This window comes from Nycticebus coucang, chromosome 4 (assembly GCF_027406575.1).
Source record: "Nycticebus coucang isolate mNycCou1 chromosome 4, mNycCou1.pri, whole genome shotgun sequence".
NCBI lineage: Eukaryota > Metazoa > Chordata > Mammalia > Primates > Lorisidae > Nycticebus > Nycticebus coucang.
This window is the reverse complement of record NC_069783.1, coordinates 8,719,760-8,736,987: the sequence shown is the minus strand read 5'-3', so window position 1 is coordinate 8,736,987 and position 17,228 is coordinate 8,719,760. Positions and strand designations below refer to the sequence as shown.

The following is a 17,228-nucleotide window of genomic DNA, read 5'->3' as shown; positions in this document are numbered from 1 at the left end:
AGAGATTTCTACTCCTTGGTATTTCTGAGTTAAGTCCATTAGGCTTATGGAGCCCTTTCTCTGATTTTTTTAAAAATCCATTTATTTATTTATTTATTTAAGACAGAGTCTTGGCTCAGTGCCCATAGCTCAGTGAGTAGGGTGCCAGCTACATACACCGAGGCTGGCGGGTTTGAGCCTGGCCTGCTAAACAGCAATGACAACTGCAACCAAAAAGTATCTGGGCGTTGTGGTGGGCGCCTGTAGTCCCAGCTACTCAGGAGGCTGAGGCAAGAGAATTGCTTGAGCCCAGGAGTTTGAGTTTGCTGTGAGCTATGACCCCACAGCACTCTACCAAGGGTGACATAGTGAGACTCTGTCTCAAAAAAAAAAAAAGAAAAGACAGTCTCACTCTTGTCACTCTGGCTCGAGTGTTGTAGTGTTACAGCTCATGGCAACTTCAAACCCTTAGGTTTAAACAGTCCTCAGCCTCCAAAGTAGCTGGGACTACAGGCATGTGCCACAATGCCTAGCTAGTTTTTCTACTTATAGTAAAGATGGGGTCTCACTCTTGCTCAGGCTGAAAAAATACATATATTTTTCTTTTTTAAAGATTTTTTTTCCCCAGAAAGGGTAATAGGAGATAAACTCTTAGTCTTTGTATGTCAGAAAATACTTGATTAATAGTTTATTTAGAATTAAAGTTCTGAGTTTAAAATTACTTTCCCTTACATGTTTGAGGCCATGACAGTGGTACCCATTACGGCTGATGACAGTGCGAGGCCAAGGTGGCCTGTCTCCACCTGCTTCTCCCTTCCTGAACACTTGTAGGATTTTCTCTTTATCCTGTTTCTTAGTCAGGCTGTTGTAATAAAATGCCTAAGATTGGGCAGTCTGTAAACAACAGAAATGTATTGTTCACATCTTGGAGGCTGGGAAGTCCAAGATCAAGGTGCCAGGTGCCTGGTGAGGTCTGTTCTCTGCTTCAGAGTGAGCCTGGGGCACTCAGGCTCCCATGGGCCTCCTCCATAAGACCAGGAACCCCTCCTCAAGGCCCCACCTCTTTATACTATTACATTAGTGATTAGGTTTCAACTTAGGAATTTTGGGGGTGCACATTCAGACTATAGCACCTCAATATCCAAAATTTTACCAGAATGTTTATGTTTAGACTGGAATGGTTTTTCATTTATTTAGGGTTTCTTTGGGTTTGTTTTTGAGACAAAGTCTCACTATTGCTCAGGCTATCATGCTGCGGCATTAGCCTAGCTCACAGCAACCTCAAACTCCTGGGTTTAAACAATGCTGCTGCTTCAGCCTCCTGAGTAGTTGGGAGGCGCCCAGCTACAGGTGCCCATCACAATGCTTGGATAATTTTTTAATGTTTGGTAGAGACGGGGCTGGCTCTTGCTCAAGCTAGTCTGGAACTCCTGAGCTCCAGTGAGCCTACTGTCTTGGCCTCCCAGACTACTGGAATTACAGGTATGAGCTACCATGCCCTGCAGGGTTTTCATTTATTTAGTTTGCTTTTTGTGGGTCCTTTCATTTTGAAGACTTAAATAGCTTTAACTCAAGAAAGTTTATTGGGCGGCGCCTGTAGCTCAAGCCGCTAAGGCACCAGCCACATACACCAGAGCTGGAGGGTTCAAATCCAGCCCCGGCCTGCCAAACAGCAATGACAACTACAACCAAAAAATAGCCCAGCGTTGTGGTGGGTGCTTGTAGTCGCAGCTACTCAGGAGGCTGAGGCAAGAGAATCGCTTAAGCCCAGGAGTTTGAGGTTGTTATGAGCTGTGATGCCACAGCACTCTACAGAGGGTGACAGCTTGAGGCTCTGTCTCAAAAAAAAAAAGAAAGAAAGTTTACTTCAGTTATTTTTCCTTCCTTCCTTCCATTCTTCCCCCTTCCTCATCTCTTCCTTCCTTCCACAGGGTCTTGCTCTATCACCCAGGCTGGAGGACAGTAGCATATCATTGCTCACTGCAGCCTCAAACTACTGGGCTCAAGTGATTGTCCCTCCTCAGCCTGCCAAGTAGTTAGGGCTATAAATATGTGCCACCATGCCCAGCTGATATTTTTACTTTTTTGTAGATGGGGCCTGCCCTTGACTGTGGCCCTCTGCTGCTCTGGTCTGTCTCCTCTGACCTGCGAGCCCCCCAGAGCTGCCCCCACTGCCCTAGCAGCTCTGTCCTGTATGTCTTGGGCTGTGCTTTCCTCCCCTAGCCTAAGTCTGTCTTCCGTCCTTCATCAGCTCCTTGGCATTTCCGCTTCACCAGGGGCGGGCACGCCCTGCCTTCCAGTACTATGATGGATTTTTTTTTTGCTTATGACCTTTTCTGTCATTTCTAAGTATTCAGGTGAAAGGGAGAAGCAGGCCAGTGGGTTTGGTTTATCATGGAATCAAGTCTCCTGTGTGCCTGCAGTGCCTGTGTTCCAGCTGTACAATCTGGCATTTGTTTTCTGTCTGGTTTCATCATGCTGGCATTTTCTCCCCAGCTGTGATCTGCTCTGGGGAAGGGATTGTATCTGTTCAGGCAAAAAAGCACAGCTCACGTAGGGCACGTAGGAGCTGATAAGAAATGCCGTGTCCTGCTCTTTGATGACTCTGTGCATTTGCATGTGCTCTTCCGTGTCTGGAGTGCCCATCCCTCCTTTTCCATCTGGTAGATTCCTAATCTTTCAAAACCCAGCTAAAAGTCATTCTTGCCACTCTCCTTCAAAATCTCCTTGACGTCATTCAGGCACAGTGGCTCACGCCTGTAATCCTAGCACTCTGGGAGGTGGGTGGATTGTTTGAGCTCATGAGTCTGAGACCTGCTTGAGCAAAAGCAAGACCTCGTCTTTACTAAAAATAGAAAAAAACTGAGGCAAGAGGATCACTTGAGCTTGAGTTTGAGATTGCTGTGAGCTATGATGCCACAGCACTGTACCCGGGGCGACAGCTTGAGACTCTGTCTTTAAAAAAAAAACCAAAAATCTCTCTTGGTGTTCTCTCTAGACAGAGGTGGCTGCCCTGCCTGTTTGCTCTCCTGGCCCTTCCTACATAACTCAGTTATAGGATTTATTCATATTTCACTGTCACGAGACTGTGTCTCCTATGGGCGCAAGCTCATTGCAGGCTGGGTTCTTGGCAGCCTCACTCCATATCGTAGCCCTGGGCCCAGTGCCATTCTCACAGGAGGCACCAAGTGAATGAATGAGTGAACATACAGTATTGTCAGTGTCCCACCAAGGAGCGCACTGTAAGGATTTCCAGAATGTTCTTCCTGTATCGGCAGGTGGAATCCTGTCCACAAGGTTGACATCTTGCTAGACTTTGGCTTTGCTCAATTTTGTGGTTCAAAAGGGTGACCCACAGTGTCCCCAAGTGCCTTATGTTGGGGAACACAGGGAAAAAGGAGATTCAGACAAACCCACCTGCTGAGAACAACTGAAAATACTGGATAAGATTAATAATTTTAAAGCATCATTGAAGCATTAAATAGCTGATGAGATAGTGAGGAATTGCCAGCCCAAAAACCTAAGAAAAAGCAGAATCCAGAGAGAGCTACTGAAGTTTCTTTTGTCCCAGATGAACTTGAACTTTGGGGCCAGTGTTGTCTAACAGTAAAGGGAACAGAAATTAGGGCTTAACAGAGTATAAAGGGACATCTTTCCCTCTGAACTGTAGGATCCTTGGGGGCTCAAGGAAAAGAGTCATGGCAGGAAGGTTAAAAGACTCTGGGGAGTTAAAAGCTCAATCCTGCTGCCCCTTAAGGTTGCGCCTAAATTCTCATCACCTGGGTGGCCCAAAAATACCTTAATGCAGAGATTTGATTTAAGGTGGTTCCAAGCCGAGTAGGCCCCTAGAAGCTGGGCAAAAACAAGTGCATACCCTCCCTGGAGGAGGGTGTCCTCCCCTGAGGTCTCACAGAATATCCATAAAGAGTTTCTCAAGGCCAACTAGCAGCAAACGATAAAAAATAATCAATTACCAAGGAACCGAATGAAGACTTAGAAGAAACAGACAACAAAAACAGACCAGTGGGGAGGCGCCTGTGGCTCAAAGGGGAAGGGCACTGGCCCCATATGCCGGAGGTGGCGGGTTCAAACCCAGCCCCGGCCAAAAAAAAAAAAAAAAGAAAACACATACACACAAAAATACAGACCAGTGAAGATGTCAGGTTACTAGGATTACCAGACACAGATTATAATCCTCTGTTTATTAAGTTTAAAGAAATACCTGCAGAGGACAAGGCACTATAGAAAGTGACCTTCAAGATTTGAGAAAAAACAAATAGAACATCTAGAAATGGAAAATATAATAAAGAAAGTGAAAGATTCCAATGGTATGAGTTTAACAGATTAGACAGAGATGAATAGAGGCTTGATGAGTAAATAAAGCTGAAGAAATCACCCGGAACCTGGCACAGAGGACCCAGGATCTGATGAAGGACAGTCAGAGAGGAAACTATAGGAAATGTCATGTTTAGTGGTGCTATAATGAAAACTTTTCCTTCAGTAAAGGAATAAGAGAGGCTCGGCACCTGTAGCACAGTGGTTATGGCACCAGCCACATACACTGGGGCTTGCGGGTTCGAACCTGGCCCGGGCCAGCTAAACAACAATGACAACCGTAGAAAAAAAAAATAGCCGGGCATTGTGGCGGGTGCCTATAGTCCCAGCTACTTGGGAGGCTGAGGCAAGGGAATTGCTTAAGCCCAAGAGTTTGAGGTTGCTGTGAGCTGTGACACTATGGGACTCTACCGAGGGTGACATAGTGAGACTCTGTCTCAAAATAATAATAATAATAAATAAAGGAATAAGACAAAGAAACCTGTCAGCATCACTTCTTTTCACTTTAATTTTGGAAGTCCCAGCCAGCCCAGAAAGGTTAGGGGGAAAATGTACAAGGACCAGAAAGGGAAAAGCCAAAAGGTTGTGTTTTTTTTTTTTTTTTTTTTGAGACAGTCTCACTTTATCACCCTCGGTAGAGAGCTGTGGCATCACAGCTCACAGCAACCTCCAGCTCTTGGGCTTAGGCGATTCTCTTGCCTCAGCCTCCCAAGTAGCTGGGACTACAGGTGCCTGCCACAACACCTGGCTTTTTTTTTTTTGTAGAGACAGAGTCTCACTTTATGGCCCTCTGTAGAGTGCCGTGGCCTCACACAGCTCACAGCAACCTCCAACTCCTGGGCTTAAGCGATTCTCTTGCCTCAGCCTCCCAAGCAGCTGGGACTACAGGCGCCCGCCACAACGCCCGGCTATGGCTATTTTTTTTTGTTGCAGTTGTTCAGCTGGCCTGGACCGGGTTTGAACCCACCACCCTCGGTGTATGTGGCCGGTGCCGTAACCACTGTGCTACAGGTGCCAAGCCAAAAGGTTGTTATTCTCAGACCACATGCGTGGGAACTAAGAAAATCCATAAGGAATCTACAAACAATTATTAGAATTAATAAAAGAGTTTAGCAGAACTGAGGACAAGATAAATTTATATATTTCTGTCAACAAGCAGGTAAAAAATAAAATTTTATTGGGCGGTGCCTGTGGCTCAGTGAGTAGGGTGCCGGCACCATATACCGAGGGTGGCGGGTTCAAACCCAGCCCAGCCATACTGCAACAACAATAAAAAGATAGCCGGGTGTTGTGGCGGGCACCTGTAGTCCCAGCTACTTGGGAGGCTGAGGCAAGAGAATCGCCTAAGCCCAAGAACTGGAGGTTGCTGTGAGCTGTGTGATGCCATGGCACTCTACCGAGGGAGACAAAGTAAGACTCTGTTTCTACAAAAAAAAAAAAAAAAATATATATATATATATATATACTTTTTGAATTTCCTTCAAAAATAATTTAATAAATTTTTTAAGAAAAATAACTCCAAATTTATTCAAATAGAGCCTATCATATACTCACTTATGAAGCTAGCAGAACATTCATAGAAAAACCTCACATTAATAAATGATTTTTAAAAATTTTTGCAGCACACCTAAGAGCCTCTGACGGCACACAGGTGGAAAATCATTGAGCTAGGTGGAGGTAATAAGTCTTAGTGTGATGCCCCACAACAGTGCAGGATGACTGTAGCTAATAATAATAAAGCATTTCAAATAGCTAGGAAGATATTGAATGTTCCCAGCATAAAGAAATGGTAAATGTTTGAGATGATAGGTATGCTAATTACTCTGATTACTATATTTTACACGTATCAAAATGTCACTACCCCATGAACATGTACGATTAGTATTTGTCAGTTAAAAAAATACCAATCTGAAAAGGAAAACAGGTAGGTACCAAGTAGGTATCTAGGAATTGGTCTAAAAAGAGATTTACATGATATCTCTACAGGGAAAAAGGTAAAACTTCTTAAAAGACAATAAAGGCTGGGCATGGTCGCTCACACCTGTAATCCCAGCAGTTTGCAGTTTTGTTTTGTTTTTTTTTGGCTGGGGCTGGGTTTGAACCCACCACCTCCGGCATATGGGGTCGGCGCCCTACCCCTTTGAGCCACAGGCGCCACCCCTGGCAGTTTGCCAGGCAGAGGTGGGAGAATCACTTGAGGTCAGCAGTTTGAGACTTGCCTAGGCAACATGGTCAAACTCTGTCTCAAAAAAAAAAAAAAAGACATTAAAAAAGCCTCAAACAAATAGGTATTCCTTATTTATAAATTTGAAGACTCTTCCTGTAAAGAAGTAAGTTCCCCCTAAGACAATCTACAATGTTCCCTCCCAGCCCCAACTATCCTATGACAAGCTGATTCTAACACGTATGTACACATATGTAGATAATCCCTGACTTCCAATGTTTTGACTTAAGATTTTTCTTTTTTCTTTTTTTTCAAGACAGAGTCTCACTGTATCACCCTCGGTAGAGTGTTGTGGTGTCACAGCTCACAGCAACCTCAAATTCTTGGACTTAAGTGATTCTCTTGTCTCAGCCTCCCAAGTAGCTGGGAGTACAGGCGCCTGCCACAATGCCTGCTATTTTTTGTTGTTGTTGTTGTAGTTGTCATTGTTGTTTAGCAGGCCCAGGCCAGGTTCGAATCCACCAGGCCCGGTGCATTTGGCTGGCACCCTAGCCTCTGAGCTATAGGCACTGAGCCTGACTTAAGATTTTTCAATGTAAGTCAAAACAACTTTACCACAGGCACAACCTATAGTAAGTGGAGGAGCATCCGTAATGGCAGTGTAGATAACCAAGAATTGCCAAAACTCTCTTGGAAAAGGAAAAAAGGTGGGAAGGCTCTCTCCAACAGATATCGAGGCCTGTCTATAGCCATGGGTCAGGCAAGGGGACTGTGGGAACAGAGTCTGCGGCAAACTGTGCCATGCAAGGGGAAAGCACTGCGGAGGAGTAGGGTGTGGCTTCTGGGCAGTGTGAAGAGTGGGTTGGGGTCGCATGGTTGCTGGAAGTGGGAGTCTAGGTGGCTGTGGTCACAGATTCTTGGAGGTAGCAGTCAGGGTACCCTTGTGCTACATGGCAATGGGCACGGATTCCTGGAGGGGGAGTCGGGGCGCTCTCATGCTGTGTGGCAGTGGTCACGTGGGTGCTAGAGGTGGGAGTCAGGGTGCCCTCCTGCCAGGTGGTAGTCCCAGAGGCAGGGAGGCTGGCCCTGGTTCTGCCATTTGCTTTTTGCGTGAGCTTTATCAGTCACTGTCTTGCACCCTCAGTTTTCTTGTCTGTGAAATGAGCAGATGGAACAAACTCAGCTGAGGGAGCCTTTCCAGCTCTGAGGTTTATGGGTCCTGGGTTGGAAGTGGTCACTGACATCTGTCCACATGAAGCCAGGGTATCGGGCAGGCCGCGCTGTGGACAAGGTTTTGATGCCTCTTCCTTTTATCCTCCAGGAATCCCCAGAACAGAGTGCAGGAGGCCACACAGGGAACAGCAGTGTCTCCAAGTAAGTGTGGGAAGCCCACCCCCTGTTCAGAAGCTACAAGTTTTCTGTTGACTCTAGCTATCTGCAACTGCTCTGCCCCCCACTTTCTAGAGTTCATGCAAACCTGTGCCCCTCAAGGGAGGGGCCAGCTGCAGGGGATTGCTGGGGTGTTCTCGTCTCCCAGCTTCCAACTGCTTCCTATAAATGGTCATGAGCTGGATCGGGGCCTCCCTGACTTCCCTGTTCCCCATTCCTGCCTTCACTAACTCATTCAGAAATAGTCAGGTGTCAAGTGTCTGTGCTGTGTGCATCAGCTGAATCTGTGACTGAGACATAGCCCTTGACCTTAAGGACTTCACAGCCTAGAAGGTGACAGGCCAGTGTGCCTGCCACCTTTTCCCCTCGAGCTTCCCCAGGCCTGATCCCAGCCCAGCCCTAGCAAAATGGAGAGGGTGGCCCCCTCTGTGGAAGGCACCACGGCCCAGGTTGACCTAGTTTACTCACTTCTAATGGACATGGTAACTCATGTGGTGATGGTGGAGCTCAGACAAGATCTTGGAGGTAAAGAGTGTGAAAGTTTTGGCTCCAGAGCTATTTTTCTTAGTTACAAATGACTTTAGGGCATGAACCTTGCTGGACTCCTTGTTTAACAGACATCTGGGGAGGTCCTGAGACCAGCAGCCTATGCATATCAGAGAGGGCTCATGGAGGAGTCAGTGCTCGGGATGGTTTGAAGGATATAGAGGAGCTGGCTAAGGAGGAGGAGGAAGGAGCATTCAGGTCCCGGAACTGCATCACCTTCCAGGAATCTGTGTGCCGGTGGCAGTTCAGTGGAGGGTCTGTGGAAGGGGACTAGGAGGGCCTTGAATGCCACACTGAGAGCCCTTGCTTTCCAGTAGAATGAACTCTGTAGCCACCTTTGTGATGCTGGGACACCACTGTGGTAGCAGGGGAGAGGGCAGTGAGGACAGTCACACGGCTCTACCCATGCACCTTCAGCCAAGGTCAAGGTGATGGTTAGCAGGGATTCTCTATGGTTTTCACCAGCCCAAGGAATTTAGGACTAAATTTCACCATGAACTAATTAGCTATTTCTTTCCCTTGTGGTTTTTACATATGCAGACTCCAAGACACTCCTCACACTTCTGTTTACCACCTCTCCCCAGCCGTACCTCACTGACTTATTCATTCACTCATCATACGTTAGTGGGAGTGGCCCTGAGGATGGCACTAGGCACTCAGGCTCTGGCTGGGGTGGGAGAGTGCCCAGGGCTGTGCCCAGGGCTTGGCCAGCCCCCTTCCTGGAACAGTGCCAGGGAAGCAAAGTCAGCTCTGTGTACCCACCAGGGAGGGAGCCCCAAGGCCACAGCAGGCTTGCCCTGGGCTCCAGGCTGGCAGCTGCTGCCCCTCTCAGCATGGGCACCCTCGGTACCAGCCCTTCACGCAGTGGCCTCTGCAGTGCGCCAGCCTCCGTCTCCTCCCTCCTGCATCTTCCAGCTCTTCTTGGCAGGATCCCTCCAGCAGGGTTTCTGGGTGGAGGTACTCAGTCTGAAGCTCACCCTCGTGTGCATCAAAAAACCGGATGAGGAAGTAGATAAATATGTGATAAAGTAAATATAGCAACTCTAAATGCAGCACTGCTGCTATGTATGGGTCATTATCAAAAAAAATTTTTTTTTTTGTTTTTGAGACAGAGTTTCACTTTGTTGCCCTTGGTAGAGGTAGAGTGCTGTGGCGTCATAGCTCACAGCAACGTCCAGCTCTTGAGCTTAGGCGATTCTCTTGCCTCAGCCTCCAGAGTAGCTGGGACTACAGGCGCCCGCCACAATGCCCGGCTATTTTTTGTTGCAGTTTGGCCAGGATACGATTTGAACCCGCCACCCTTGGTATATGGGGCCAGTGCCCTACTCATTGAACCCTAGGTGCCGCCCATGAAATTTTTAAGGTACATAAAAGTCAAGAAATGTAAAATCTATGTAGAGGAAAACAAATGAAGCCCTCAGTGCTTCCTGGGTGCCCAGCTCCATGCCTAACGTGCTGCAGGCAGCAGCTCTTCTAGCCAGCGGCTCAGCCTCATGGAGTAGCTGTTGCCTTTTACCTGCAGCACTGAGGCCAGATGAATGACTTGTCAAAGGCCACATAGCTGCGATGCATCAGAGCCAAGCGCTTGCCTGCTTCCCAAGCATCTGCTTTTCCCACTGTCTCCAGGGCAAAAAGGAACATTTACTGGGCACCTTCCGGAACAGGCATGGTGCTGGGCCCCCTATGTATAACAGTAACAACACTAGCTGTTTCCTGCGTACTGACACAGGGTCTGTGCCCAGTAAACACAGGGCCCCACAGCCAGCTGTGCCATCAGCACCTTTCATCTTCAGGGCATAGGAAGTGCCCACACCACAGATGCCTGGAGTCCTGTTGTTAGGCGTACTTCTCTCCTGTGGAGTCTTGGGACTGCACCCCAGGTGTGAAGTCACCAGGATAGCTGGGGCTTGGGAGCCTGTTCTCTGTGCAGCAGGAGCGTGGCTGCAGTGGCCTTGTGGGCCGTGGAGACTTCTGGCCCAGGCCTCTGAGCCCATAGGAGGGGAGACTGAGATCAGAAAAGGGGGAGCATGTGCCCCAGCTGTCTGACTGGCAAGGGGAGAGCAGCTCAGGCCGGTGGGTGGCAGGGTGATGCCCCACACTGGCAGTGGGCAGCTCTAGCCGCTTTCTTGGACCTTCTCAGCTGCAGAACTGAGCACCTTTCAAAGGCAGCACCTCCCAGGGGTAGCTCTCAGCCAGGCCGAGACATCTCACCCTGCCCAGGGTTGCAGGGCACCACACCCTCAGCACAGGCACTGTGGGTGGGAGCAAGGCCAGGCCACACACATGCCAACACAGCCACGTCCAGGGGCATAGCTAGCACCACCCAGAGAAGTCCAGAAAGTCTGAGAGCTCAGGCGGCAGGAGTGGGAACTGTGTTCTAGGTCCGCCTCACTCAGGCCAAGTGAGTGGAGGGATCCTGTCCTGGGGCAGCAGCTCTTGTGAGGCCCCAGAGGGCACAGGCAGGGTGTGAGGGGCAGGCTAGCTTCTGTTGGATGGGATGGCGAGGCTGGCTCACATATCGGGTGATACCCATGCATTCTCTTGTGCCTCATGATGAATCATGAGTAAATCTACATTTTTGAGGAGAATAAACAGAGGTGCGGAGGTCCAAATGCCTTGCTCAAGTTTGCTGATGAGTGGCGGGGCTGGGTCTTGACACCCTGGAGACCACCCACCCTTTCAACAACTGTAGGGCCAGGCTTCTCAGGGTAAGGTCTCGGTGGACAATATGGTGGGAGGTGAAGCCAGAAAAAAGGTGGAGTCAGAAGGTGTCCCCAGGGCAAAGGTTTTCAGTTTAAGTTTCAGACTGGACCCATTAGGGACCTGTGTGGTAGCCAGGAAAGATGAGCGTATGAAGGCCCCACCTGGCCTCCTGACAGCATCATCCCTTTTCTCACTGCAGAGCCCCCAGCAGCAGTCACAAGAGGCCTGAGAGGCAGTCGCCCATCTCCTACGACTACTCAGAAGAGGAGCTGATGGCCAGCATTGAGCGGGAGTACTGCCGCTGAGGCCGGCTCCCCTGCCTGCCCGGGCTCGAGCTGAGCCACCTCCAAAATGTAGCTGCTCCTGGATCTTTCAAAACTGACCTTTTCAGTTATATTCAGACAGTGTTATGGGTGGCTGCTGGTGACAGGCAGGCAGCCACACAGCCCCAAGACCCAGGGCAGGCCTGGGTGCTAGTTCATAGGGGTGTGGGCCCAGGCCACCTACTCTCTAGTCTCGGGGCTGTCTGTAGGGCTCTTCTGGTTTCCACAGTGGGGAAGCCTCATAAGGCTTGGGTGACACAAGTGAACCCCTCAAGGTGTGTATCCGATAGGTTCTGCTGTGGAAGGAGCACCAAGCTGTGCCCTCAGTCTCACCCCTACTCCCTAGCCCGATGCTTCTGAATTGTAACTGGCACGATTGCCCCAGGGTTGTTAAAATGCAGGTCCTACTTCTCTAGGTCCTGGGGGGGGCCCGAGGTTCTGCATTTCTGACCAGCTGCCAGGCCATGCCAAGCTGCTGGAGCCCCTGCTGCACTTTGAGGAGCCAGGGATCTTGACCCCCAGCTTCAGACCTTCTCTGGCACTTCCTTTCGGCATGGGAGGTGACTGATTCTAAGCCTGAGCTGGGCGATACAGACCCTGGCTCTAATCCTGGCCTTGCAAGTGGGTTGTAGAGCTTGTCACCTTCCCTCTCTAACCTTCAGTTTCCCTCTCTGGAAAATGAGTTCTGGAGGTTCTTTGAGGCCCTCCACAGTTCTAACAATAATCTGAGGTTACACAAGTTCAGGCTGTCACTGTTGTTCCCCAATGGCCCTGAGGCACAGCAGGTCGTGAGCACCCAGGCCCCACATGGAAGGGCCTTTCTGCCACCTGCTCTCTACTTCTCCTTCCAGCAGCCAGCCTGACTAGGGCTGTGGGACTTCTTAATTCTCTTCCTGCTGGGTGGGGTTGGAAGAGCCCTAGAATGTTCACAGTTGACAGAGGAAAAAACTGAGTTGCCCAGGGAGCCCTTGAATGCAAGGCAGAGCCCCTGCTGGAAGGGGGACTTGGCTGTGGGCAGGCAGGGATGAGCTGGTGCTCAGCTGGAGCTTGCTCAGGGGAAACACTGGGTAGACAGGTGGTGGGGAGCACCCCACAGAAAGGCTGGGAGGCAGGCTCCTCCAGAGCATCTGGCAAGGATGTCAAGTCTATAGGGGGACCAGGAAACAACAGCAGCGTTTGCTGAAGTCAGAACAGAACAGTCCCTGGCTTATCTTGCATTTACCTGCCAAGGTTTCCTGAGAAGAACTCCAGCTCACATGTCCTCAGAACACCGCATCTTAGGAACCAGGGGACAACTGTCCCCAGACACACAGGCCTGCTGAATCATCCACGAGCTTTCTCATGAACTTTTAATTGACAGGTGTGCCTTAGGCCAGCTGTTTGCAGCTGGAAGACTTTTACTGCATGTTAAGAGTGTGAATAGCCCCCCTGAGGGGCTGGCACAGAACCTCCCCAAAGGAGGGGTCTGGGGGGACTGTTTCTCATCTCAGCCCAAACCTTTCCTTTTGATATAAAGACGAAAGTCAATACTATTTTAATAATAATATAAACACTTCTTTTAAAGTAAGAGTTAAATTTTTATTTATTGCTTACCACCTGATGGATCCGGCTTTGAATTTAATGATGTAAATGTTTATAATTTTATGTCATTATTTTGTTAAAATGGAAATGTTCAGCTAGTTTCCAAGAAAGAGATGATACCTCTCCATTTTCCAGTGGGAAACCCATAAAGCCCTTAATGAGAGCGAAGTGTTAGGAATAAAGTGATCCTGAGTATTATAGGCCACGACTCTATGTCAACGTCAAAGTGAAAGCACTTCGTCAAAACTAAGAAGTCACAGCAGTTTTTCTCAGGTCTTTTTATTTCTTGAGTGCAAGAAAAGTATCATCTGAACAGGAGCTGCCAAATGAAGTGCTGGGTCCCAGTCCTGGGAGATGGAGGGACTGGGCCTGGAGGCAGCAGGGATGGGCGCCATGCAGCCCAGGAGACATACTTGAGGTTCCTTAAGACTTTCCAGACAATAACATACATCATTTTCAACTTTGAGATGCTTTTCTTTCTGCCTCTGTTTCAGCCAATTCCTACACTTGAGTGAGCAGATCCCACACTCGGCTCTAGGGCAGGCTGCTTAGCCTCGGAGGCTATGTCAGGCACAGTGGAGATGACTGCTCGGCACCCAGCAGACCAGTGGTTCTCAACCTTACTAATGCCGCGGCCCTTTAATACAGTTCCTGTGGGTTGCGACCCACAGGTTGAGAACCGCTGCAGTAGGTGCTCAGCACAGATTTTAATCATGTAGGGTCGCCCTTTGATAAAGAAGATGATTCCAGTCTCAGAGAAGGGACACCTGCTCACGGGGCACACAACTTGCCTGCAGTCTGAAGGTGTCCCATCCCACCAGCCTGTGTTCCCTGCGGGGTCTCCAGGATTCTCTGCTGTCACTGTCTCTTCAGTACTCTGTCCTGCCAACTCCCTACACCACAGCCCAAACCTGGAAACTCAAGGCAGCAAAAGGGCTGCCCCAGGGGCCACCCCACTTACTGCCTATCTCTCAGGGTCACTCTTTCATTCCTAATGTCAAAAAGAGAACTCTTTTCATGTCTTTCATCAGGGTTCTTCTCTCCCCTCTCACTATCTGAGTGTGTCAATCCCATCCCCATTACTCCATCTGGGGCAGAAGTGGGGTCATGTTATTACCATTACCTCGGTGTTCAGCCTATCAGAAGCTGGGCAGGGGCAGCCCCTTGAGTGGACTTCTCTGCAGCGAAGCACTGCCCTGGCTCTCTGGAAGGCATCCAGAAACACAGGAATATTCTAAGGCCATTCTGATAATGTCTGCCCCCAATGGCTGCCCTGCAGAGCCCTGGTTCCTTTTAATGGAAAATAATTAAGACTTCTACATCCAGAATAAAGTGCCCAACACTGAGGTAGGCATGGTACCTGCTGTCTCTCCTCAGTCCTAATTTTGTAAACAATAAACTAAAGCCTAGAAAGGCAAAATCCCTTTCTCAGCAACTGACAATGAGGCACATGGTGTCCGCACCAGACCTCTCATTCCAAAGCAACACTCTGTGGAGGTGGCCTCTGCGTAGGAGGAAGATTGCTGTCCGTCCACGCTGGCACTGCCCGTGGCCTGGCTCTGTGGCATGTGTGTGCTGGAGGACCAGGGCTGCCTCATCGCTACCTTCTCCTCTTTCACATCCAGACATCATAGCCTCTGCCGCTCACAATCGATTTCTTATCATCCTTCCTTCATGCTCTCTTGGACTTTCATCTCCTGACCTGCCCAGCCTCACCCCTCCAGCTCTTACAGCCAGAGCAGTATGACCAACACATGCTTTCCATGTGTTGAACACACAGATAGCATGCCTCCTGAGCCTCCCAAGGTGCTGGGCCGTGGAGACACAGACAAGCCCCGGGGAAGGGCTCCCATCCTGTCCTCATGGAACTTCAGTCTATGAGACACAAAGGCACACAGACAGGGGCGATCACCTGTGCCAGCTGCCGTGAAAGGTGTCTGGGCTGTCTGGCAGGAGAGGTGGCCAGATGCTGGGAATTCTGGAAAAAGGGAAGAGGGGCAAAGGCCCAAGGCTTAAATGGCACAGGTCCACATCCCTCCCCAAGTTCCCACAGGCATTCAGGTGAGTGTGGTGGGGGTGGGGGCTGCTTCCTCTCTCCTGCCCTGGGGGACTCTCAGTTTAACTCAGTGGCCCTTCAGGAGAGACTGTCCCCAGCCCGCCCCTCTCCACCTCCCTGGGTCTGCACCTGGTGTCTATGTTGACATCTTTGTTCTGCAGGTGCTGCTGTTCTAGTCCTAGGTTTTGAAAACTCTCCCTTGACCTTCAAGGCACAGTCATCCGCAGACTTTTCTGGTGACACGGGCAGAACTAGCCACTCACCATTTGGTGCTGCCCGGCCCCGCTCCCATGTCTGCTGTCCTGTCCTGACTCTGGATAGTCATCGTGTGTTTTCATCATCTGCCTCCCCACATGGTTATGAGCTCTTTGGGGGCAAGTACTGGGACAGTTCATCTTTGGATTTCATTAAATGCTTGTTGGATGGGTGGCTGGCTGGGTGGATGTGATATGCTCCCTGTGGTGGAGGAGCTGACATACATCTTAGCAGATAAATGAGATTTGCAATAAACTAAGCTCTAAAATCTGGTATGTTCTTAATAGGGGTCAGAATCTAATCTTGGAGGAGTGCCCTGAGGCCGCAGCACCAGAGCCCAGCTGCAGATGGGCACTGTCAGCATCCCGCACACATGCACGCTGTGCTGTCTTGTTTCTTCTTTACCGTCTCTGCTGTTGGCCAGTTTGTCCTTAGAGTCAGCACGAACCACATTAGGGAGAAGAAGCCTGTTTGCAGGTCTGGCTCAGGGAAACTCTGGGACCTGCTAGGCTTCTTAAGAGGAAAGGTTTGAGGCTTTAAGGCTGAAGCTCCATGACTTAGGGGATTCAGTGTGTCCCACACCTCGGGGGTGGGCCAACTATTAGGAAAATGTCTCAAGTTCCTCATTTTAAAAAATCCCTAAACAGGGGTAGTGCCTGTGGCTCAAAGGGTTAGGGCACCAACACCATATACTGGAGGTGCTGGGTTCAAAACCAGCCCCGGCCAAAAAACTGAAAAAAACAAACAAAAAAATTCCTAAACAAAGAGGCAGGTTGAAAGTAAAGGTACAGCGATGTCTTGGCCAGAAAGTAAAGAACTGTGGTGACAACAGAGAGAGAGGAGCAGATAACAAAGTCATAAAGCTGAGGCTTGTAGCCACCACCAGAGTTCCAGTGTGAAGGCCATTATTATTTACTAACCCCCAACATGCCTGCATGCACACACGTGCACACAGCCTGGACCCGTGTCGGGGAGATCTCATCTGCAAGCCTTCTCTATCATCGCCTCCGGGATGAGTGTCCCCGGAAGGCACTAAGCCTTTGTGTCAGACGCACAACTACAGCAACCCTCCCTGTGCAGACACAGGATTGCTCAGCCCCAGCACTCCCAGGGGGCCCCAGCAGGAGGTCTGCTTCTCCCCACAGGCTGAATCTGCAGAGAGCTCAGGGGTGAGAGGCCTACGCTGAGCTCATCCCTGCCCTGGATGTCCTGAGCGCCAGGCTTGGATTCCAGCACGTGGAGTGGCATCCACTCCAACACATGTTCAGCACACACAGAAGGTCGGGCACTGTTGCAGGCTAAGGGATATCCCAGTGGGGAGAGGGTGACAGTAATTGCCCTGTAGTGACCATGTTCTGGAGTACTTACTGAACTAGTTGATAGATTACACTAAACTCTGGGGCATGTCCTCTGCCACTCTCCTGTGTGGGAGGCATTAGAAGCCCAAGTTTGCAAAGCCAGTAAATAGTCAAGCCTGGGTTCAATAGGTCTTTTGTTCTAAGTCCAAGTCTTTCCAGGACCTCACAGCCAACTCTTAAAGATTTAGGACTACTATTGGGCGGTGCCTGTGGCTCAGTGAGTAGGGCGCCGGCCCCATATACCGAGGGTGGCGGGTTCAAACCCAGCCCCGGCCAAACTGCAAGAACAACAACAACAACAACAAATAGCCGGGCGCTGTGGCGGGCGCCTGTAGTCCCAGCTGCTTGGGAGGCTGAGGCAAGAGAATCGCGTAAGCCCAAGAGTTAGAGGTTGCTGTGAGCCGTGTGACGCCACGGCATTCTACCCGAGGGCGGTACAGTGAGACTCTTGTCTCTACAAAAAAAAAAAAAAAAAAAAAAAAGATTTAGGACTACTTTTTATTTTTTGTTTTTGAGACAGTCTCACTCTGCTGCCCAAG

General features: G+C 49.6%; 1 protein-coding gene across 1 annotated transcript in view; it reads left to right on the top strand.

Moving 5' to 3' along the window:
• The window catches only part of CYS1 (cystin 1), a 32,791-nt gene extending 17,198 nt beyond the window's left edge, over positions 1–15,593 (top strand). Inside the window, exons 2-3 of the mRNA XM_053589694.1 lie at positions 7,800–7,852; positions 11,316–15,593. Coding sequence (XP_053445669.1) covers positions 7,800–7,852; positions 11,316–11,421 — 159 coding nt within the window. The 3' untranslated portion in view covers positions 11,422–15,593. The remainder of the gene's footprint in view (positions 1–7,799; positions 7,853–11,315) is intronic.
• The last annotated feature ends 1,635 nt before the right edge of the window (positions 15,594–17,228 follow it).